At 39.0% G+C, this 18,679-nt stretch overlaps 1 protein-coding gene across 1 annotated transcript in view; it reads right to left on the bottom strand.

Moving 5' to 3' along the window:
* Nucleotides 1-12,435: 12,435 nt before the first annotated feature.
* Nucleotides 12,436-18,679, bottom strand: part of DCP1A (decapping mRNA 1A) — a 33,659-nt gene continuing 27,415 nt past the window's right edge. The window contains exons 8-10 of the mRNA XM_035337682.1: nucleotides 17,645-17,710; nucleotides 16,699-16,917; nucleotides 12,436-15,529 (exon numbers count right to left, since the gene is read on the bottom strand). Of these exons, the coding sequence (XP_035193573.1) occupies nucleotides 15,449-15,529; nucleotides 16,699-16,917; nucleotides 17,645-17,710 (366 nt within the window). The 3' untranslated portion in view covers nucleotides 12,436-15,448. The remainder of the gene's footprint in view (nucleotides 15,530-16,698; nucleotides 16,918-17,644; nucleotides 17,711-18,679) is intronic.

Genomic DNA, 18,679 nt, shown 5'->3' with positions numbered 1-18,679 from the left:
CCATCAGGCGAAGCTATTTCTGTGGGTTTCCACCTCGAGCCTGTCCTTGCCTCTTAAAGAATGTCACTGCATCACGTGTAGTCGTTTGCAGCGAGGAGAAACTGTAGCGGAATTGCTGTGTGCCCTTTGCTTTCGAGAAAGAATCAACATTTCAGTCACACACTTTCAAAAAGCAGAGCTCTCCTAGCTCTCCGCATTTAACAAGCGCAGAGAGTTTATCTTAGACTGACTCCACCAGTCCTCGTTCAGAATTGCTGAAGAATTCTGATTACTAGGATGATTACTAGTCATTACTATTCTGATTACTAGTCATTAAAGCTACAAACTTAACTAGGCACACTAAAAATGTAATGTTTGTTCTGGAAAACTCCATTAGTACTTGAAGTTACAATCTTAAAAATATATGTATATATAAATTTAACTAACAGAAACACAAGAATCAAAACATTCATGCCTTGCTCATGAAGGCTGGTATTAGTGCACTGCGCTCTCCATGCATTTCAGTGTTGTGTCCACTCATAGCCTGTCTTGGAAGCTTTATTACATTATTTTAAAAAGTGACATGTTTTAAATAGAAACAGTTACTCATAGTGAATATTAGTGCTACTGTTATCTCCCTTCTGAAGGCATTACTGATGTCTACCATTTAAGAAAGCTGCACCTTTGTCTTCAGCTCTCTGAAGACACTGGGTTTCAGCAGTAAGGGAAACCACCTGTAGCCATGCTCAGTTGGCAAATCCTAGCTAATAAGTAACATGTGAAACACTTACCATGGGAGGTTACACTTTCTTCCACAAACTATACAGTTTATTGTTACAAATAAAAGCAGGCTGGACTCTGCTAGCTTAATTGTTTTCTTAACTTATTCTATCAGTTGTCTTTTTGAAAACATACTCAGAAGAAATACTAATCTAGAACTAGGTTATATGCGAAGAAGAAGGAGAAAATGGAGTCAAACAACCAAACCTGACAATAGCAAAGTGCAGACAGAGTTCATTTTAGAGAGCACTACGTAAAGGTTGTTTGCTGCAACTGCCATTTTCTGTGTTCCAGTCTATATTCTACTTTAAAATAATTAGATAAGTCATCTACTTTATTTTCTTCCTGCAGAAGCAGTTACCCAAATCTTTCATTTTAGTATGATACTTATAAGTGTTATGGACAATAAAATCGGGATATTGAAGTGCCTGATGAGAATCACATAGACATTAATTTAAGTTTAGGAACTCTAAAAACATGGTCTACATTGTCAAGAGCTTCCCAGAGCAGAGCAATGGCCCACTAGAGCAAAGCACCAAAAAAATAATTTGTTAATTCAATTCAAGGGTCACTGTGCAGATCTGCTAGTGTCTCAAGGTACAGAAAAACATGTCATTTATCCTGTAACATGCTATGTCTGAACTGCAACCTGGAAGTGAAGCAATACTTGATAGTTAATCTCTGTTGCATAGGAAATCCTAACTGAGGAGGCACAGAAAAAGGACTGACTGTTGATTGCAACCACCATATATGGCATACTTAACAGCAATTTCACATACAAACACACACACCCAATAGTTCTGCTGAAATCTGCTTTGGTTCAACAATAGGCTTTTTTGTTTCTTTGTTTGTTCTCCTGGAGCTGGGGTGCTCAAAGAAATCAGGTCAGCAGGGAGACTACGTAAACTCTAAAGAGTTTCAGTAGCGTCTATAAAGTAATTACTGGTTTAGGGCTCCTCCTTTTCAGATTGTAAAACCTACCTTAACTATTTGAAAAATGACAGTAAATTCAAACCTTAAATCCCCCCTATCAAGTTAGGGTGCCATCTGAGATCTTTCATCAAACTTTATACGTGTTATATAGCAGCAAGTATCTTGTTAATGATTTGGCTGTGCCATAGACTCAAACAGGCCTGAAATTACTATAATCTTGTAGAGTGAGGATCACCAAACTCTAAGCAAGTTTCGCAGCTTTGTTCCTTCACCTTTGTACTTCCTTGCATCCTTTTTATTCCCTCTTAGCCTTTCTCAAGGCTATAACATGACTGACTCTGTCTCCAGCTGTACAGTCAGAAGGTAAGTCTAAAGTTGCTTGAACCAGAAGGATGATCCTGGAGCAAATCTCATGACCATCCCTGCTTACTGTGCTTTGGCTTGCCCTGCAGAGCAGTCTCTGTGAACTGGATCCCTTTCAAATAAAGATAAAACAGCAGATTCAGTCTGTGAAAGCAGCTAGTATACCCAGTCATTGTTGGGTATTCAGGACAGACAAGCTAATCTGGAAAAGAACTCAAAAATGCATGTTTTGCAGATGCTGAGTCCTCAGCACTGTCCTGTGCTCTATAGACCCTGCTACACTGGGGTCTCCTACCTGCTGATGTAGATGAAGCCAGTGTAACCAAGTTACAGGCACCAGCAGCATTTATTAGTTTGAGTTCTGCTCCATGCTAACTGATTAAGAGTAGTTGTTAAAACAGTGGTTGTCCTATGGAAGTGAAAGACATTTTTTTCTGTCACAGCTGCTGTTTAAACACTGCTCCTCAGACAGCTGTTGACATCTAGCTCAACTGTACCTCAGTGACATGGAAGGTACATTAAGAAAACATGGCTGTACACCCTTCCAATTTCAACTGCAGTTATTAACTTTTCCCAAACAAGATGTTTGCTTTGGGGGCGGGGGGGGGGGGGGGCAACACCTCTTTTTAGATATATAGGTACTTCATACTTCTGGGTTGCTAGTAGAAGAAGATCGCAATGGAAGAAGGTAGCATGGGCACAATCAAACAAGCTCTTTCTACACTATGTTTCTCCTTCTAATTAATTCATTTACTCCATGCTTTATGCATAGACAGTACAATTAAGCTGTGAACATTGCAAGGCTATTACTGCTTCTTTCTGCAGACATTGTTGGTTGTGACAAAGTGAGCCAGCACTCAGCTGAAATAGGGCTCAGTCCCTCCCTACTCCTTAGTCAACCTGCTGCATTTTTATTCTCATTTCTTTTAAGTGTATCCTGACTAGATCATAGCCTCAAATTTGGATTTATTGGTCTGGGCTGGCTGTAGCCTTTGGCTGAGGAGTAAGGCCTGTGATCAAACCTCTGTGATTACAGTGAAGATGTGCTCTGGAACCTTCCCTGTAACAAAGGTTCTCCACCAAACAGGCTCCTAAGTGTACTGCAGCAATAGTCATCTTAACTGCCTCATCAGGCTGGACATATGGTGCTTTCTTTTTTCCCTCCTGTAAGAAACTAAGGGGGATGATCTGGATAAGACTGGTATTACTATGGCTCACAACTTGGTTTCCTCCATTGTTATCTGGATGGTAGAAAGGCTTTAAGATAGACTTACCTTAGATAATGTCATAGGGAGATTACTGCCCACAACTCACCCTTCTTTCCCTGAATCCTCATGCTGCACTGAGTGCTTATTTATGGTATTGTGTTGTTAAAACAGCAGCTCAAGCACACAGAAGATGAAATTCCACCTTGTGTCAGTGCCTTCACTTTGATCTACTGAAATGCATGTTATTTCTGCAACTTTGATCAAGTGTGATGGACTGTAAAGCAATAGCTAAAGTCATGGTATACATTGTGTACAACAGTCAACATTTCTTCCACATTCTTGCGTTTGCCTCTGAAACCATGCACAATATGATTAAAACAAGGATGCAAACGTATGAACAAACAGTCTTGCTTCAGTATATACAATCACATCTCATTAGCTTCAGCATAAACTACTAGACAGCTTCTTAAATACATACACGGGACAATTGGATTTTTCCATTCCCGCCTCCACACAGTTCATAGTCAGGGCATTATGTGCAGTAGAAGCAGGGAAGCTGAGCTATGGTTGTCATTTGCTGAGACACTGCAAAAATGCATTGCTGACATAAGTGGATACAACTCTGTTTTACCAGAGCAGGAGCTGTGTGTACTCAACGTGCTGAAATTCAGGCCACTTAGGTACTATGGGCCTATGTCCCCCAGCTTTGCCTTAAAAACTGGGCTCAAAAGAAATTCCCAAATCCAAGTCCAGTAAGAATGCTGAATAGTTAGCTACCTCATCGTCTACAAAATCCAAACAATAACAAGGAAAGAAAACAAGTGAAGGCATGGGAGGAGCCCAACAGGCTGTGCAACTGCTGTTTAAGCACTGTGCAGATTCCAGACTGTGCTGTGATCTGCCAATCATTGTTGGCAGGGATTGTAATCTGCCTAGTCCTGAACATCTATGTATGGTATATTGGGTTTTATTTCATTTTAAAAAAAGACAAGTTACACAGTGGAATTCCAGCCCTGGTAGTCTAATGTATAGCAATACAGTATATTCTCATTTTTTTTTTTTTTTTTTTTTTTGTCAGTGATAACAAGTGGATTTAGTTCAGCACAGGTGAACACTCAAGTAAATACCTCGCAAAAAGAATATTCATCAGCCTGTGACATTATGATCAGCTCTGCAATTCCCATTGGAGCATGAAATCACTTCAAACATCCTTTAGTTTCTATAGGACAGCAGTTGTCTATGCTACAGAGGCCACAGCCAGCAACCCAGAGAACACAAAATTATCACACAGCTCCTGATACAGACATATCCGGACAGGGAGATCAATGCACCTTTGAAGTCCAGAAGAGCAAGATAAAAACAAAAGACATGTACATACAGAATGTGTTCTTAGCTTGACTCACAGAATCACAGAATCACAGAATTTCTAGGTTGGAAGAGACCTCAAGATCATCGAGTCCAACCTCTAACCTAACACTAACAGTCCCCACTAAACCATATCCCTAAGCTCTACATCTAAACGTCTTTTGAAGACTTCCAGGGATGGTGACTCCACCACCTCCCTGGGCAGCCTGTTCCAATGCCTCACAACCCTTTCAGTAAAGAAGCTCTTCCTAACATCCAACCTAAAACTCCCCTGGCGCAACTTTAGCCCATTCCCCCTCGTCCTGTCACCAGGCACGTGGGAGAACAGGCCAACCCCCACCTCTCTACAGCCTCCTTTAAGGTATCTGTAGAGAGCGATAAGGTCGCCCCTGAGCCTCCTCTTCTCCAGGCTGAATAAGCCCAGCTCCTTCAGCCGCTCCTCGTAGGACTTGTTCTCCAGGCCCCTCACCAGCTTCGTCGCCCTTCTTTGGACCCGCTCAAGCACCTCGATGTCCTTCTTGTAGCGAGGGGCCCAAAACTGAACACAGTACTCGAGGTGCGGCCTCACCAGAGCCGAGTACAGGGGGACGATCACCTCCCTAGCCCTGCTGGTCACACTATTTCTGATACAAGCCAGGATGCCGTTGGCCTTCTTGGCCACCTGAGCACACTGCTGGCTCATATTCAGCCGACTATCAACCATCACTCCCAGGTCCTTCTCTGCCTGGCAGCTCTCCAACCACTCATCTCCCAGCCTGTAGCTCTGCTTGGGATTATTACGCCCCAGGTGCAGGACCCGGCACTTGGCCTTGTTAAACTTCATGCAGTTGACCCCAGCCCATCGGTGCAGCCTATCCAGATCCTCCTGCAGAGCCTTCCTACCCTCGAGCAGATCGACACACGTACCTAACTTGGTGTCATCTGCAAACTTACTGAGGGTGCACTCAATGCCCTCGTCCAGATCATTGATGAAGATGTTAAAGAGGACCGGCCCCAGCACCGAGCCCTGGGGGACGCCACTAGTGACTGGCCTCCAACTGGATTTGACTCCATTTACCACGACTCTCTGGGCCCGGCTATCCAGCCAGTTTCTAACCCAACGAAGCGTGCGCCAGTCCAAGCCAAGAGCAGCCAGTTTCTTGAGGAGAATGCTGTGGGAAACGGTGTCAAAAGCCTTGCTGAAGTCAAGGTAGACCACATCCACAGCCTTTCCCTCGTCCACCCAGCGCGACACTTTGTCATAGAAGGAGATCAGGTTCGTCAAGCAGGACCTGCCTTCCATAAACCCATGCTGACTGGGCCTGATCGCCTGCTTGCCCTTCAAGTGCCGCATGATGACTCCCAAGAGGATCTGCTCCATGAGCTTCCCTGGTACTGAGGTCAAACTGACAGGCCTGTAGTTCCCCGGGTCAGCCCTCCGGCCCTTCTTGTAGATGGGCGTCACATTCGCTAGCCGCCAGTCAGCTGGGACCTCCCCCGATAGCCAGGACTGCTGATAAATGATGGATAGTGGCTTGGCCAGCTCCTCTGCCAGTTCTCTCAATACCCTTGGGTGGATCCCATCCGGCCCCATCGACTTGTGCACATCCAAGTGCCATAGCAGGTCACCAACCAGTTCTTCGTGGATGGTGAGGGCCACATCCTGCTCCCCATCCCCTTCCACCAGCTCAGGGTACTGGGAATCCAGAGAACAACCGGTATTGCCGCTAAAGACTGAGGCAAAGAAGGCATTGAGCACCTCTGCCTTTTCCTCATCTCTTGTAACTAAGTTTCCCCCTGCATCCAGTAAAGGATGGAGATTCTCCTTAGTCCTCCTTTTTGTGTTGATGTATTTATAAAAGCGTTTTTTGTTATCTTTAACGGCAGTAGCCAGATTGAGCTCCAGATGAGCTTTGGCCTTCCTAATTTTGTCCCTGCACAGCCTCGCTACATCCTTATAGTCCTCCCTAGTGGCCAGCCCACTTTTCCAAAGATTATAAACCCTCTTTTTTCTCCTAAGCTCAAGCCACAGTTCTCTGTTCAGTCAGGCTGGTCTTCTTCCCCGCTGGCTCATCTTTGGGCACATGGGAACAGACCGCTCCTGCGCCATTAGGATTTGCCTCTTGAAGAGCGCCCAGCCTTCCTGGACCCCTCTGCCCTTCAGAACCGCCTCCCAAGGGACTCTACCAACCAGTGTCCTGAGCAGCCCAAAGTCAGCTCTCCGAAAGTCCAGTACAGTGGTTTTACTGGTTCCCTTCCTGGCCTCGCCAAGAATAGTGAACTCCACCATTTCGTGGTCACTCTGCCCAAGACAGCTCCCGACAATCACATCCTCCACCAGTCCTTCTCTGTTAGTGAACAGAAGGTCTAGCGGGGCACCACCCCTGGTAGGCTCACTAATCAGCTGCGTCAGGAAGCTATCTTCCACTTTCTCCAGAAACCTCCTAGACTCAACCACAATCTTTTTCTCAGGTACAGCTGACAAAATAATCTGCAAAAAGAAAATGTTTTATGGAAAACTTCATAACAGAACAAACTATTTTTGAGTTATAGGCAGACAAATACTGGATAAAAATAGTTTAAAAGTTACAGTAATTTTCACATTACCATGAATTAAAACATCATTTAGCAAAAAAAAAAAAAAAAAAAGATAAAATTTGTAAAAATTTATCTATATCTAACATACAACCTATCAGAGGAAAAAAACAACAACATTGTGTATCAGTTAAAAGAAATGCACTATGACTTGTTTTGCTAATTGCTCTGCTGTTTTAGGCTATTTAGGGAAATATTTCTGTTAGCACTGCAAGGAAATTCCACAATTTAAATTCAAGTGTGTAACACTAATGCAGCAACAGTTAGAGGTGTTTGGCTTAGTTTAATTTAACCAATTGCTAGTATTAATATTACATACATTTTTTTAACTTTGCAGTAAAAATGAGTTTGCCCTGTTCCATTTTTTTCATATTTATCTGTTAACATAAATGTGAGCAGAAAGAGTTTGAGGCATTTGCCTTCATCTATGCTTAGAAGACCTCAAATATGTAAATACTCCACAGTTGCTTTATTAGGTTTGCTTCCCCCATTTGAGTCCTAATAATTCAGCTTCCCTAGGACATATTCTTCAGATAAGCTTGGAAGTTGCTCTGTCTAAAGATATAACAGTATCTATATTCAAACAACTAAATCTAATAAAGTTAAAATAATAAAATAATCATCAGCAACTTACTCTAAAAGAAATTTTATGCAGGAGCACTTTCACAGGTTATGTAAATTTAGAAGAGAAGAGTCTTCTATAACAACCATAGAAAGAAGGATTCGTTTGTTTTGTAATACATATGGAAATAAGGAAACAACGATTTTTTTCTTCATTTCATCCCCTGCAACACTACAGGTTTTGACTATTCTTCTTGCCCTTCAAGAGAACAGCTGCATTAGAAACCCTTTAAAACTGGAACTGTGCAACAGTGAATGAGATGGATTTGTACCAAAGCACTCTATTTACGCAGACTATCATGGATCATCAGCACATCCCTTTACATGTGCAAAACTACAGTCTTCAGTTATACATGGAAGAGATTGTTCAGCTAGTCTTCAGTAATAACATTATTAATTAGTTGCTAATTAATTTGAAGTGGAAAAACTTTGTAAAAGAGCATGTCCGCAGTTTCTCTTCAACCTAGCATCAAGAATAGCAGGAATTACTGATACATACTGCATGAGAATAGGTATAGGTGTAATGGTTCTGATCGGGTTCTCTTTTTTTTTTTTTTTTCTCTTATTTAAATCTAAAATAAAGCTACACATGGAGCCGTAAGTCATGCCCAGGCTCAGTCACTATGCTGTGTGTAATCTACAAACCTTTCATATCTTAGGAGTTTTGTTCAGACAGCCTCATACGTGCAGAATACTGATCTATGTCTATTCCCATTTCTTATTAAAAGTACTGCATGTGTTTTTGACCAAGCCTTTGGGCATTCTCTAAGGACTTCTCTTGTGAAAGGGTCTTCCTTTTCTCTTTATAATAGGTGCCCTATCTCTTCCATCTTGAAGATTACACCAGGAGCAGAGCTTGCTATAAATCCAACAGATTCTACAAACATCCGATTTGTGTAAACTTTAATTTTAACTTCTCTGTTCCTGTGGTAAATTTAAAATATCAGAATATTCCTTTCCAGCAATTGTTACATGGGAAAACTTCATCCCTAGAGAGCAGAAACTAACTTGATGCTTACTAAGTAAACTAGGGAGGGCAATTAGCAATACCCATAAATCTCAGTCGGCATGAAAAAGCCAGGTGGATGACTTTGGATGACTTGCTAAGCCTTTCCCATCCCTCTTACGAACCACAAGTAGTAAAGCAGGATATGCAAGCCATATGCTCTCTAAATTAAGACCACATAGAGCTCTGCATACATGAGACAGTCTGGAAGATCTTTACTTTGTTGATACACTCAAAGCTTCTTGACTTATTTATGAGGAAAAAAGAAACAACTTGTGCATTTACATCACATACCTGCATGCTTCTAAGTGAGGCCCAAGGGCAAGTGATTTCATTTCAGTCAGCATATAAAGGAAGCTTACTCCTTTATGGTTTAATTTCCCAAAGCTTATTTTGAAAATGGTGCATCTTGAATTTTAAAGAATAGGTTATGATAGAAATATTTTAAGAGGTTTATTTTAAATGAACAATAAAGATATTGCTAGATATGAAAGATATAAAGATATTGCTAGATATGAAAGATATAAAGATATTGCTAGATATGAAAGTCCACATTCTAAGCAGCAGATTTTAAGATATGAGGCCATAAAGCAAAGATACAAATTATATACTACCATGAATCAGCAACTCCATTATGCTGCTTCAGGATACCTGAAGGGTAAGGAAACCCACATACCTGGCAAATTATGTATTGCTACATCAAATATTAGAGTAGGGAAATTGTGCCTAACCGAGCCTGTTTATGAATACATTCTGAAATATTTGGGATTCTTATATGCAAGACTCATTTGAGGTTTGGAAGTACCTGAGGAAGGCATACAGCAGTACAGAAACAAAGCTGACTTCAGTTCTTCCGTGCTTTAGGAAACCTCTTCACAGGCCATACTCTTTCACATTTACTTACATGCCTTTGATATTCCTTCCCCTGTTCAATTCTCAGGAGTCTCCCACTTGCTGGTTCTCTCCCTTTCATTTTATCACAAGCACTCTTTCAAGAATGCAGCAACTGCCCTATTTTCCAATGCTTTCTGAGCCTATCTAGGAGTCTCACATGAAGAAGGATTCTGAGAGAGTTTTTTTTTGCTGCAAAACTGTCAAGGACAAGCTTTAGTTAATAACCATATTGCAGTTACAGGTCTATCACTGGAGTGTAACCCTCTGAGAACAGCAGGACAGTTGATTTAAAGTACATCCCTCACAATCAAAATTTGGAAGAGTGAAAAGCTAATTCACACTTCAACTTGTGCTAAAATGAGACAAAACATTTTACTATCAGGCACTGAAAATTTTCAAAACTGATGAGCACACCAGTCGAGCTGTTATAATTCCTAATATGAACTTCAGATGAGGACACTAAACTTTTAAAGAGCAAAATATCTCTACTATACTAGATACTACATTTAGTAATTTGACTGCATCTTGTTCATAAACATCAAAAAGTTGTTTGAAGGATAACAGGTTACTTGTCCTCTAAAAATGACTAATCCCAGCCCAGTGTTTTGTATATTGAGAATGAAGCATAGCTTAATTTTGACAAATACAGGACTCCCCCAACTTTGATTAACTTGGCCAATGAACACAAGCTACAGAGCTGTCTCCAATTTGTTTGAAAAGCCAGTTGTGTTGTTTCATTCTGCAAGTCTCCATATGAAATTTAAACAACGCTTAGTGGATGAGTTTTAGGAAGCTTAATGCTTACTGGTTGGTTCTACCCTAGTGCTGTGTATCACTGCTGTATTAGAGGTGGACTTTCTGCTCTCGTGCACTCTCCAAAACACTACTGTTGTGCACACACTAGCAGGGAAATGGCCCAAAATACTTATGGTTACATGAAGCAAGTCACAATTATTAACTTAACTTCCAAAATAAAAGGGGAGCTCTTCAAAGGAGTAACAGTAAACAGTGACACCTAGATCCAGGAAAACACAGAAAGTTTAAAAGCCTCAACAATAAAAAAAACTACTTTCTCAGTACTGACCCAACAGGCAACATCTAACAGAATTTAATGGTGGATGTTAGGCTGTTCCTATTTTTTCCTCAGTTTTGTTTAATAAAATTCCTGATTTGTCTACTTGTTTTATATAGCAGCCTTCTGTCAGAAGGGGCTCCTGTATAGAGCACAGAAGCCAGCTCACTGTGAACCAGCAGAGCAGAAAACGTTGTTCCCCAGATGGGTACAACTCCCAGTCTGATTCCTAGGGGAATGGTGTTCCTAGTTTGAATGGGTGTAAGCAGCCAGGTTAAGATTTAGGGACTTTAATGCAAGATTTTGCTTAACTTCAAAATCTGTTCAAACAGAACTTCTGCTATGGTTTTTCTCCATTTAACTTTGTGAAGTTTGGATAGAACAGCTGCATGACAGCAGCCAGATACGGTAACTAACTTATTTCCCAAGATAATCAATGACCAGCATTGGATTCATCAAGTATCATGTGCCATGTCTAGATGGATGAGAGGGGCAATACATTAAAGTGGTAAGGAAAAGCACTAAAACCAGTTACAGCTGCACTTACAAAACAGTGAACCTGCAACTGCCTTTCCTAATGTGGAAGGAAATTAATTTATCCAATTCAAAACACAAGCCCACTTATAGCCATATAGAAGAAAGCCAAGATGCTACGACAAGTGACAGATGCTATTCTGAACCGTCCTTCAAGCAGGCATACTACATCCTCTTTCATAAAGAAATGCCATTTGTTTTTGCCCCCAGAATGAACTGAGAAGTTTGAATTTGTCTGGAAAACACTAAGCCCAAGTCAAATCTGAATTTACCCTTCTAGCAGGCTCTAGAAACAAAAGGAAACATTGGAAGACTTTAGGAGGTGCTAAAACATTTGTTTTGAGGTTTTATTACAAAAATATATTTGCAAACATACAAAATTTTGGATGAAAAATGCTCATTCTTAAACATTTATGCAATAACTTAATAACTGCAAACATACATATGTGCTATAAAATCCATACCATACTAAAGTGTTAATGATGCAGTATCTACATTTATTGATTTAAAGTTGTTCAGATTCTGTCTCCAAAAATCTGTCCTGAAGCCTCCCTTCCCCATGGTTTTCATGCTCAAAGAACATGCAAATGAGTACGTAACTGGTGCATCCAAAGTGGTAAAACTCAGAAATTGCTAAAAGCACACAATGTACATTAAAAAACACAAAAAAACCATATGCCCATACACTGAATAGATAAATATAAATAGACAACCAAATTAAAGATACTGCAATTTTTCCAACTTGAAGTGAAGATATTGCATCCTAACATTGCCAGACAAAAGAGGTGATATATTGCACACATTCCTCCTGTTAAGATATGCTGTACAAAGCAACCAAAATAGCTGGCAAAAAGGTGGGTGATTTGTTTAGAATACTTTTTAAAACAAGAAGTCCCAATTTAATGTTGGCTTTCAAGAATATTTCAGAAAGTACATCAGTGACTACACATGGCATAATGGGTTTCAGAAATATACCAAAATGAAGCAATTAGAAACGCAAGCAAAAGTGAGATACATCCGGCAGCAAGTTTTTAAATGTTATATTGAGTACCTACACACAGAGTTAAACATATATAAGAAATCAAAATGAAGTACTTAAGTTTTTAAAACTTTATTCAATCATTCTGCAAATCTTGTTTAATTTGGAAAGATATACTGCTTCTAAGTTAACAGATGTTAGGCACCTTTTATATAAACTTTGCATTATTAAATAACAGCAGATAAAGTCTAACAACAAAACTGAGAATTTTGATTTTCCGGAATAATTCAGCAGCTGTAGGTTTTAAAACTGTCTTTGATTAGGCTTTATTTTTTTTGTTTTTAAATTGACTTTAACATTAGCCACAAAAAAAAGAAAAACATGCTTAGATAATGCAATTAATTTGGGGAGTATAGTCTAAACTAGCTTTTTCATTCTCAGAACTAATAGGTATAATCCATTAACCCAGTAGTTTTATCAAAAAACTCCACACACTTGAAAATGGTCAAAATATTTTGCTGTGATGATCCGTGGTAACTTGCTACACCCTAGTTATAGCTACATGCTGCTAACATGAATCAAGCACATCAACAAGCTGGTAGTTTTAGGTTTATGCAAAAAGTTTAAAAAAATCAGGAAATAAAAATTTTTAAATAACACAGTCTACATTAAAAAATTCAAGTTTTACACTATAGCTTGTGTATTACAACTTATCTTTAAAGAGATTTAACTGTTAAATCTGCTACTCTGGCACTCACAAATCACAAACTCTGCGGTGTATTGGAGGACACCTACGTTTGTTCCACTGTCTGCTGGCCATACATACAGAGGCCAGGCCAGACCAGATCTGTTCAAGATGAACAAGTCTGCTTGTAGTACAAATGATTTCACTGTTTCCTTTCTAATTAATTTTAAAAGCTGGGGGAAACAAAGTAAACCAGTAACATATTGCTACTAATATATTAAATAAAAACAAATGAAGGATATTCATGTGTCAAGAGTCAAACTCTCATAGCAGCATTGCTGCTTGAAACAGTATTACTTTTGTCAACTGTACAAAACTTAGAACTCAAAATACAACTCCTTCCACCATTTCTATAGATCTTTGGATACGACTGTATTTAGCAACCAGTACAAATATTCATCATTAGCTTCCAGCATCTCTGTTCTTAGAAACTCATCAAATCTTCCTCCAAAGTAGCTGGAAGTTGTACATAAAAAAAACGGGAGTTATGAACTTCATCTTTGCAAAAGCAACTCCGTATTTGGTTTAGGTTATACATTTTTGTTCATGGGAACTGCTCATTGGTTTGTTCCTTTTAGTTTTTCTAAACAATAAATTGAGACCTTAGACCTAATTTGAGTCTTGTTTATGCACATATACAGTATCATAACTCTAGAATTTGAGTAGGAAGCTCCCATTTTCCTTAACAAGGCTCAGTGTCTATATTGCTGAATTCAAATGCTACCATTAAAGCCAATACAGTTCTTCATGAATGTGCATGACATTAGCATCATTCCCTGAATCTTCCCCCCCCACCTTTTTTTTCTTTAGCAAAATACTATATATTTTAAACAGAAACATTGAACTCAAAGGCTGAGAAGAGCTCTTCAGAAGGCAGGTAGTGCTAAAAAGATATTTTTTTCCACTAAAAAACTGTGAAAAAATAAAATAGATCAAATACATAAAATGTAAATATTTGTTTTATCTAAAACATACCAGTTTGTGAAAAGTCACAATTAAAGCTCAATTAGTTTCCAATGAAATGGCCTTGACTATGTCAACATGTACTAATCCTTAGGATACACATACATACATATTTTTTTTTTTTGTAAGGAGCCAAACAATTTTCTTCAATTTCAACAGTGCTTGGGGGAGGGGGAAAAAAGCAGTGCATCATAACTCAATACAGATCATCTTTCTACTCAATAAACCAAAACTTTTCTACTACAAAAGCATCCTTTAGAACTACTATTGCTGGAAAAAGTTGAGACCTGAAGTCTTATTAACTACCTTTGTGTGACTTCAAGAAATAAATACAAGCCATGGGCTAACCAATACAGCAGCATAAGAAAATATAATTCGAAATTTTTCTGACTTCAAATGGGAAAGAGGTTCAACTCTTACATTACTGAATTATGAAATCACATAAGAAGCACTAACAGGTTAACTACATAAACTTCAGACTATGAAGTATGCATGAACAATCTGGGGAAAGGGCAAGAGAAAAGCATGCATTTGTTCCCCATCTGCATAGTTTTCAACACTGCAGTTCCAACACAACTGAGAATTGAAAGCCAACTAAGATACGGTCCATCCTTAAGCTAAAAGGGAAACCAAGTATTTCAAACACTACTCAACTGGAAAATGGTCTTTCAGTGGTGGTTTCTTAACTACACACTTAAACCAAAATAACTTTCAACATACAACAGAACTATTCCATTGCTTAAAAAATGATACAATCACTGAAGTTCGCATATCTCAAATTCCACCTTTTTAAAGAAGATGGCCTTACTCACTTGGATACCTGTTTAATGTCAGGGATAGAGAAGCAATACAATTAATGGAATATATAAAAGATAAATCGATGCGTGTTAGCTAGAGACTGTTAATGTATTGAGCAAATCACATTTTTCAACATTTTGCTAAAGATTTAGCTCTGAAGGCCTGGCATCCAGATCCCTCTCCTCCCCACAACTGCCAACCTAACCACGTGGCATTTTGCTCTCAGCTTAAAACTGAAACTAGGTTCCCACAACCAAGTTTTGTCTGGTGCGGTGTAGTGTACTGTATTATGTATTTGCTAGTTTAAAGAGTATGGGTCTGCAATCCTTGAAAACTGAATACAGCTAGGAATGAAAGCCAGAGCAAACACCTGCTTGTTCCATTAATGCGAATGAAAGCTCATATGCAAATTAACTCCCCTCCCCAATAAAAACAAAGCTTTGCTGGTGATGATCACAGTGAAAACCTAGATCGCTTCTGAGAACATTACTTTCGTAATTATTTAAGGAATAGTCTTTCCTAACAGGTTCAAATTCAAGACATTGAAAACTAAATATTCTTTTAAAAAAATATTAGTTTTATAGAGGCGTAATTGTTTCTAAAGTGGTAATAATCTAAGTAGATTTAGCTTCGATTATAGCTTAATGTTGTCTGTATTCTTGGTTAGGACTTGCAAGTAGACTTCATGAATAGTGCTGAGAAAACGGGAATCATTCTGCAGGAAAAAAACATCAGAAACATTAGTAAAAAGATAATCAGAGAAAAAAGTATAATTTAACTCCATTTAAGCTATGCACAAAGATTCCAACTACGTTGCTATCTACCTGAGGGCTAGGGCAAGGGAAATGGGGCAACTTGATCTGGTGGGTGGTGTCCCTGCCCATGGCAGGGGGTTGGAACCAGACAGTCTCGAAGGCCCCTTCCAACTCAAGCTTTCTATACATTTATATTAATTCTATGATTTAAAAAGTCCTGTGAAAGCATTACCAGGAAGTGAAATTGTTTAATTGATAGACATTTAGAGAGACTTCCTGAGTCCTACTCCCTCAAATAGTATACATTTCTCTAGGCTGAAGATACAGTTTTCTTTCTATGTTCAGCTGTCTCTATAAGTAAAATGAAGATTAGAAAGCTGGCTGGAATATTTGTCTCTAAAATCACTACAGTGATTCAGACTACTGGGGGGAGACTCTCTAATGAGAATAAGACTTCTGGCAATTAAGCTTAGTTGCAAGTCTTACGAGTAAGCTAATTTAAGTCTTTAAATAAAAAACACCAATATGCAAGTTGTGCAAAAATAATCAACACAGATAATTCAGGCAATCTAGCTGATGTTGGGATTTGGCAGTGGCCCTTTTGATCATAGCTTTTTTGCTAGGAAAATATTGTTTGCTATTTTAGACCTGCGTTTTGGGTGTAAAACCTAACATTAGCATGTACAGAGCAAGAGAATCCTGAGTTAACACACTACAGCTGTCACAATAACTTCTACTGGTTACCTGCGAATCTCACTATGGCTACTCCCAGCATTTAAAATCAGCTGAATATTTTAGTCACTAGGGATGGCAACTCTAGAGCTTTGTAAATTCCATTTCAAAAACACATCCTTTGGCACAAGAACAGTTCTAGGTAAGTGGAAACAGGAAAGCTTTCCCAAGGAAAGCAGAACACCTACAAAGACAGTAAAAACAGCCCCCAACCCCCATACAAAGTCTTCTACAAGTGTAACTTTTTCCTCAGGTGTCCACAAGTTCATATGGATGTAAAAGGACATCTGAAGCAGAGCTGTCCTTCCAAGTCTTCCGTCTCACAACCAAAGTCTCAGTACTGGTTAGTCTACTTGGAACCCCATCCCTCAGACACTGAGTTCTTTAAGGACAGGACCTTTATTAGATGTATCAGTGCTTCTTGAAGCTGGGACCTACTGAGAACAGTAGGAGGTACAGTCTGAATTTCTGTTGTTCCAAGTGTTAAGGGTGAAGAAGAAATGGCTTTATTTTCTACTTCAGTAGCTTTTGTAGCTGACTGTTGAAAAACACTAGGAGACAAGAGTATTGAAGGAGTTACTGTAGTTGTGGCTGTAACAAACTGCGGATGTGTGACCTGTAAAAGAACAGAAAGTCAGTGAGCACCACCTCCAGTAGGAAGGAATGCTGTTATTAAAAGACAGAGCATAAAAAAAGCATAAAAAAATGAAAAGCCCACACTATTACTGTAGGCCAGTTCGGTATTACAGAATAGTTACTCATAACGAGGAGGTATCTACCTGTGAAGGGTACCTGCTCAAGGGCAGTTCTAATAACTTTAAATTTGTATCTAGATCACCAGAGCTTGCTATTACAAAATTTCGCCGTGGTAAGTTCTGTTATTTTCTTCCGCTATCTGCCATTTTACTGTCCTGGTACTTTGTGTTTCATGACAAAGATATCTCAAGAACATGGAAAGACAGCAAGGCAAGGATTACATTTTATGCCTCTTGGGTGCTTAAGGCTTAACTGAGACTAATACACACCACAATATAGCATAAATACTTAAAAATAAAAATCAGTTCCAATGGTGTTAACGTTAAGTCTGCAGAGCCAAAAATGTACTTTCGTTTCTGCATTTGCACCAACAGTAAGAGGTACTGTAATGTATGACTGACTAAACTTCTGTCCTGTAACTCTTCCTCACTTCAGTGCAGCTTGTTTCTGCTCCATCAACAGCATTTTAAATATGGTCAGAGTGGACAATGTGACTGTATGATATGGCAATGATTGCCATCCTTTAAAAGGTCTTAAATTTTATTTTAAAATCAAACTGAATGTGTTGATGTGTTTATTCACCTTACCTGACTTGTTTTAGATAAAGTCTTCGTCTGTGGAAATACTTCTGATTCCTTGTTTTGTTGTACAGCCTAATTTAAAAAGAAAGCATAAATCACGAGTTAGTATCGGCAGCTCAGTTTCCCATGGTGATTATCTGAGTTTTTACAAAGCTGCAAAAATCTAAGTACCAACAGATTTTAGTGTAGTTTGTTCCAGTTTGTAACAGTTGGAATTCATGTTATATGCTTTCAGTATTACAGCAAACTCTTAACAACAGTTATTATGAAAGTCAACCACAGTTCAAAAAAAACTTTAGTAAAACATTGAACAGGAACCAAATGCATACAAAATGAAGAGTTTGATCAGAGTGTAATCAGGTATGGCAATCTGACGGGATGCTAAATTCAGTGTTTTTTTTTCTAGCAGTTTTCCAATTCCCTCCACAGAAGTTAAATGCTGTGGTCTACTAGATCTCCGTATTTTATATCTTCACAAATGACATCCAGATATCTCTTTAGTCAGATTTCAAGACTGTAATATAATAAAATTATAGGATTACAAAAGCTCAGAAAACAAACAAAAAAAGGCATGTAGATAAGGTACTTGAATAAATTCACCTTGCATTCTTAGAAAGGCCTGTTACAGCCAATTGGAAAACCTCAACAGAAAAAACACCCTCAGGTAACTGATAACCTGTATCTATAATGAGAAAAGTCAAATGAGCTTTCTGAAGTGGTAACAATGACAAGATCAAATTGCTAAGACCTAATTACAAAACAGTTAGGAAGTCTTGCTAGTTTGAGAGAACGTATTTGGACTATGAAGAGCTTTGTCCAACAAAAATATATACACACAATGGACCTCAAAAAAAAAAAAAAAAAAGGTTCAAGACCAGCACATGAATCAGAATTCACAAGGCTATCAAAGCAGACATTGAATAAGTGTTATAAGAGCAGTTATGGAAACACCTCGCCAACTTTTCTAGATGCTTAAAAACATCACAATCCCAAGTCAAATCTGTGCCAAGGCTTACTAGTACATGGAAGAAAGACACTGCT

The sequence above is a fragment of the Oxyura jamaicensis genome, chromosome 12 (assembly GCF_011077185.1).
Source record: "Oxyura jamaicensis isolate SHBP4307 breed ruddy duck chromosome 12, BPBGC_Ojam_1.0, whole genome shotgun sequence".
Taxonomy (NCBI): domain Eukaryota; kingdom Metazoa; phylum Chordata; class Aves; order Anseriformes; family Anatidae; genus Oxyura; species Oxyura jamaicensis.
The sequence above is the reverse complement of the archived record's forward strand: the minus strand, read 5'-3'. Positions and strand labels throughout refer to the sequence as shown.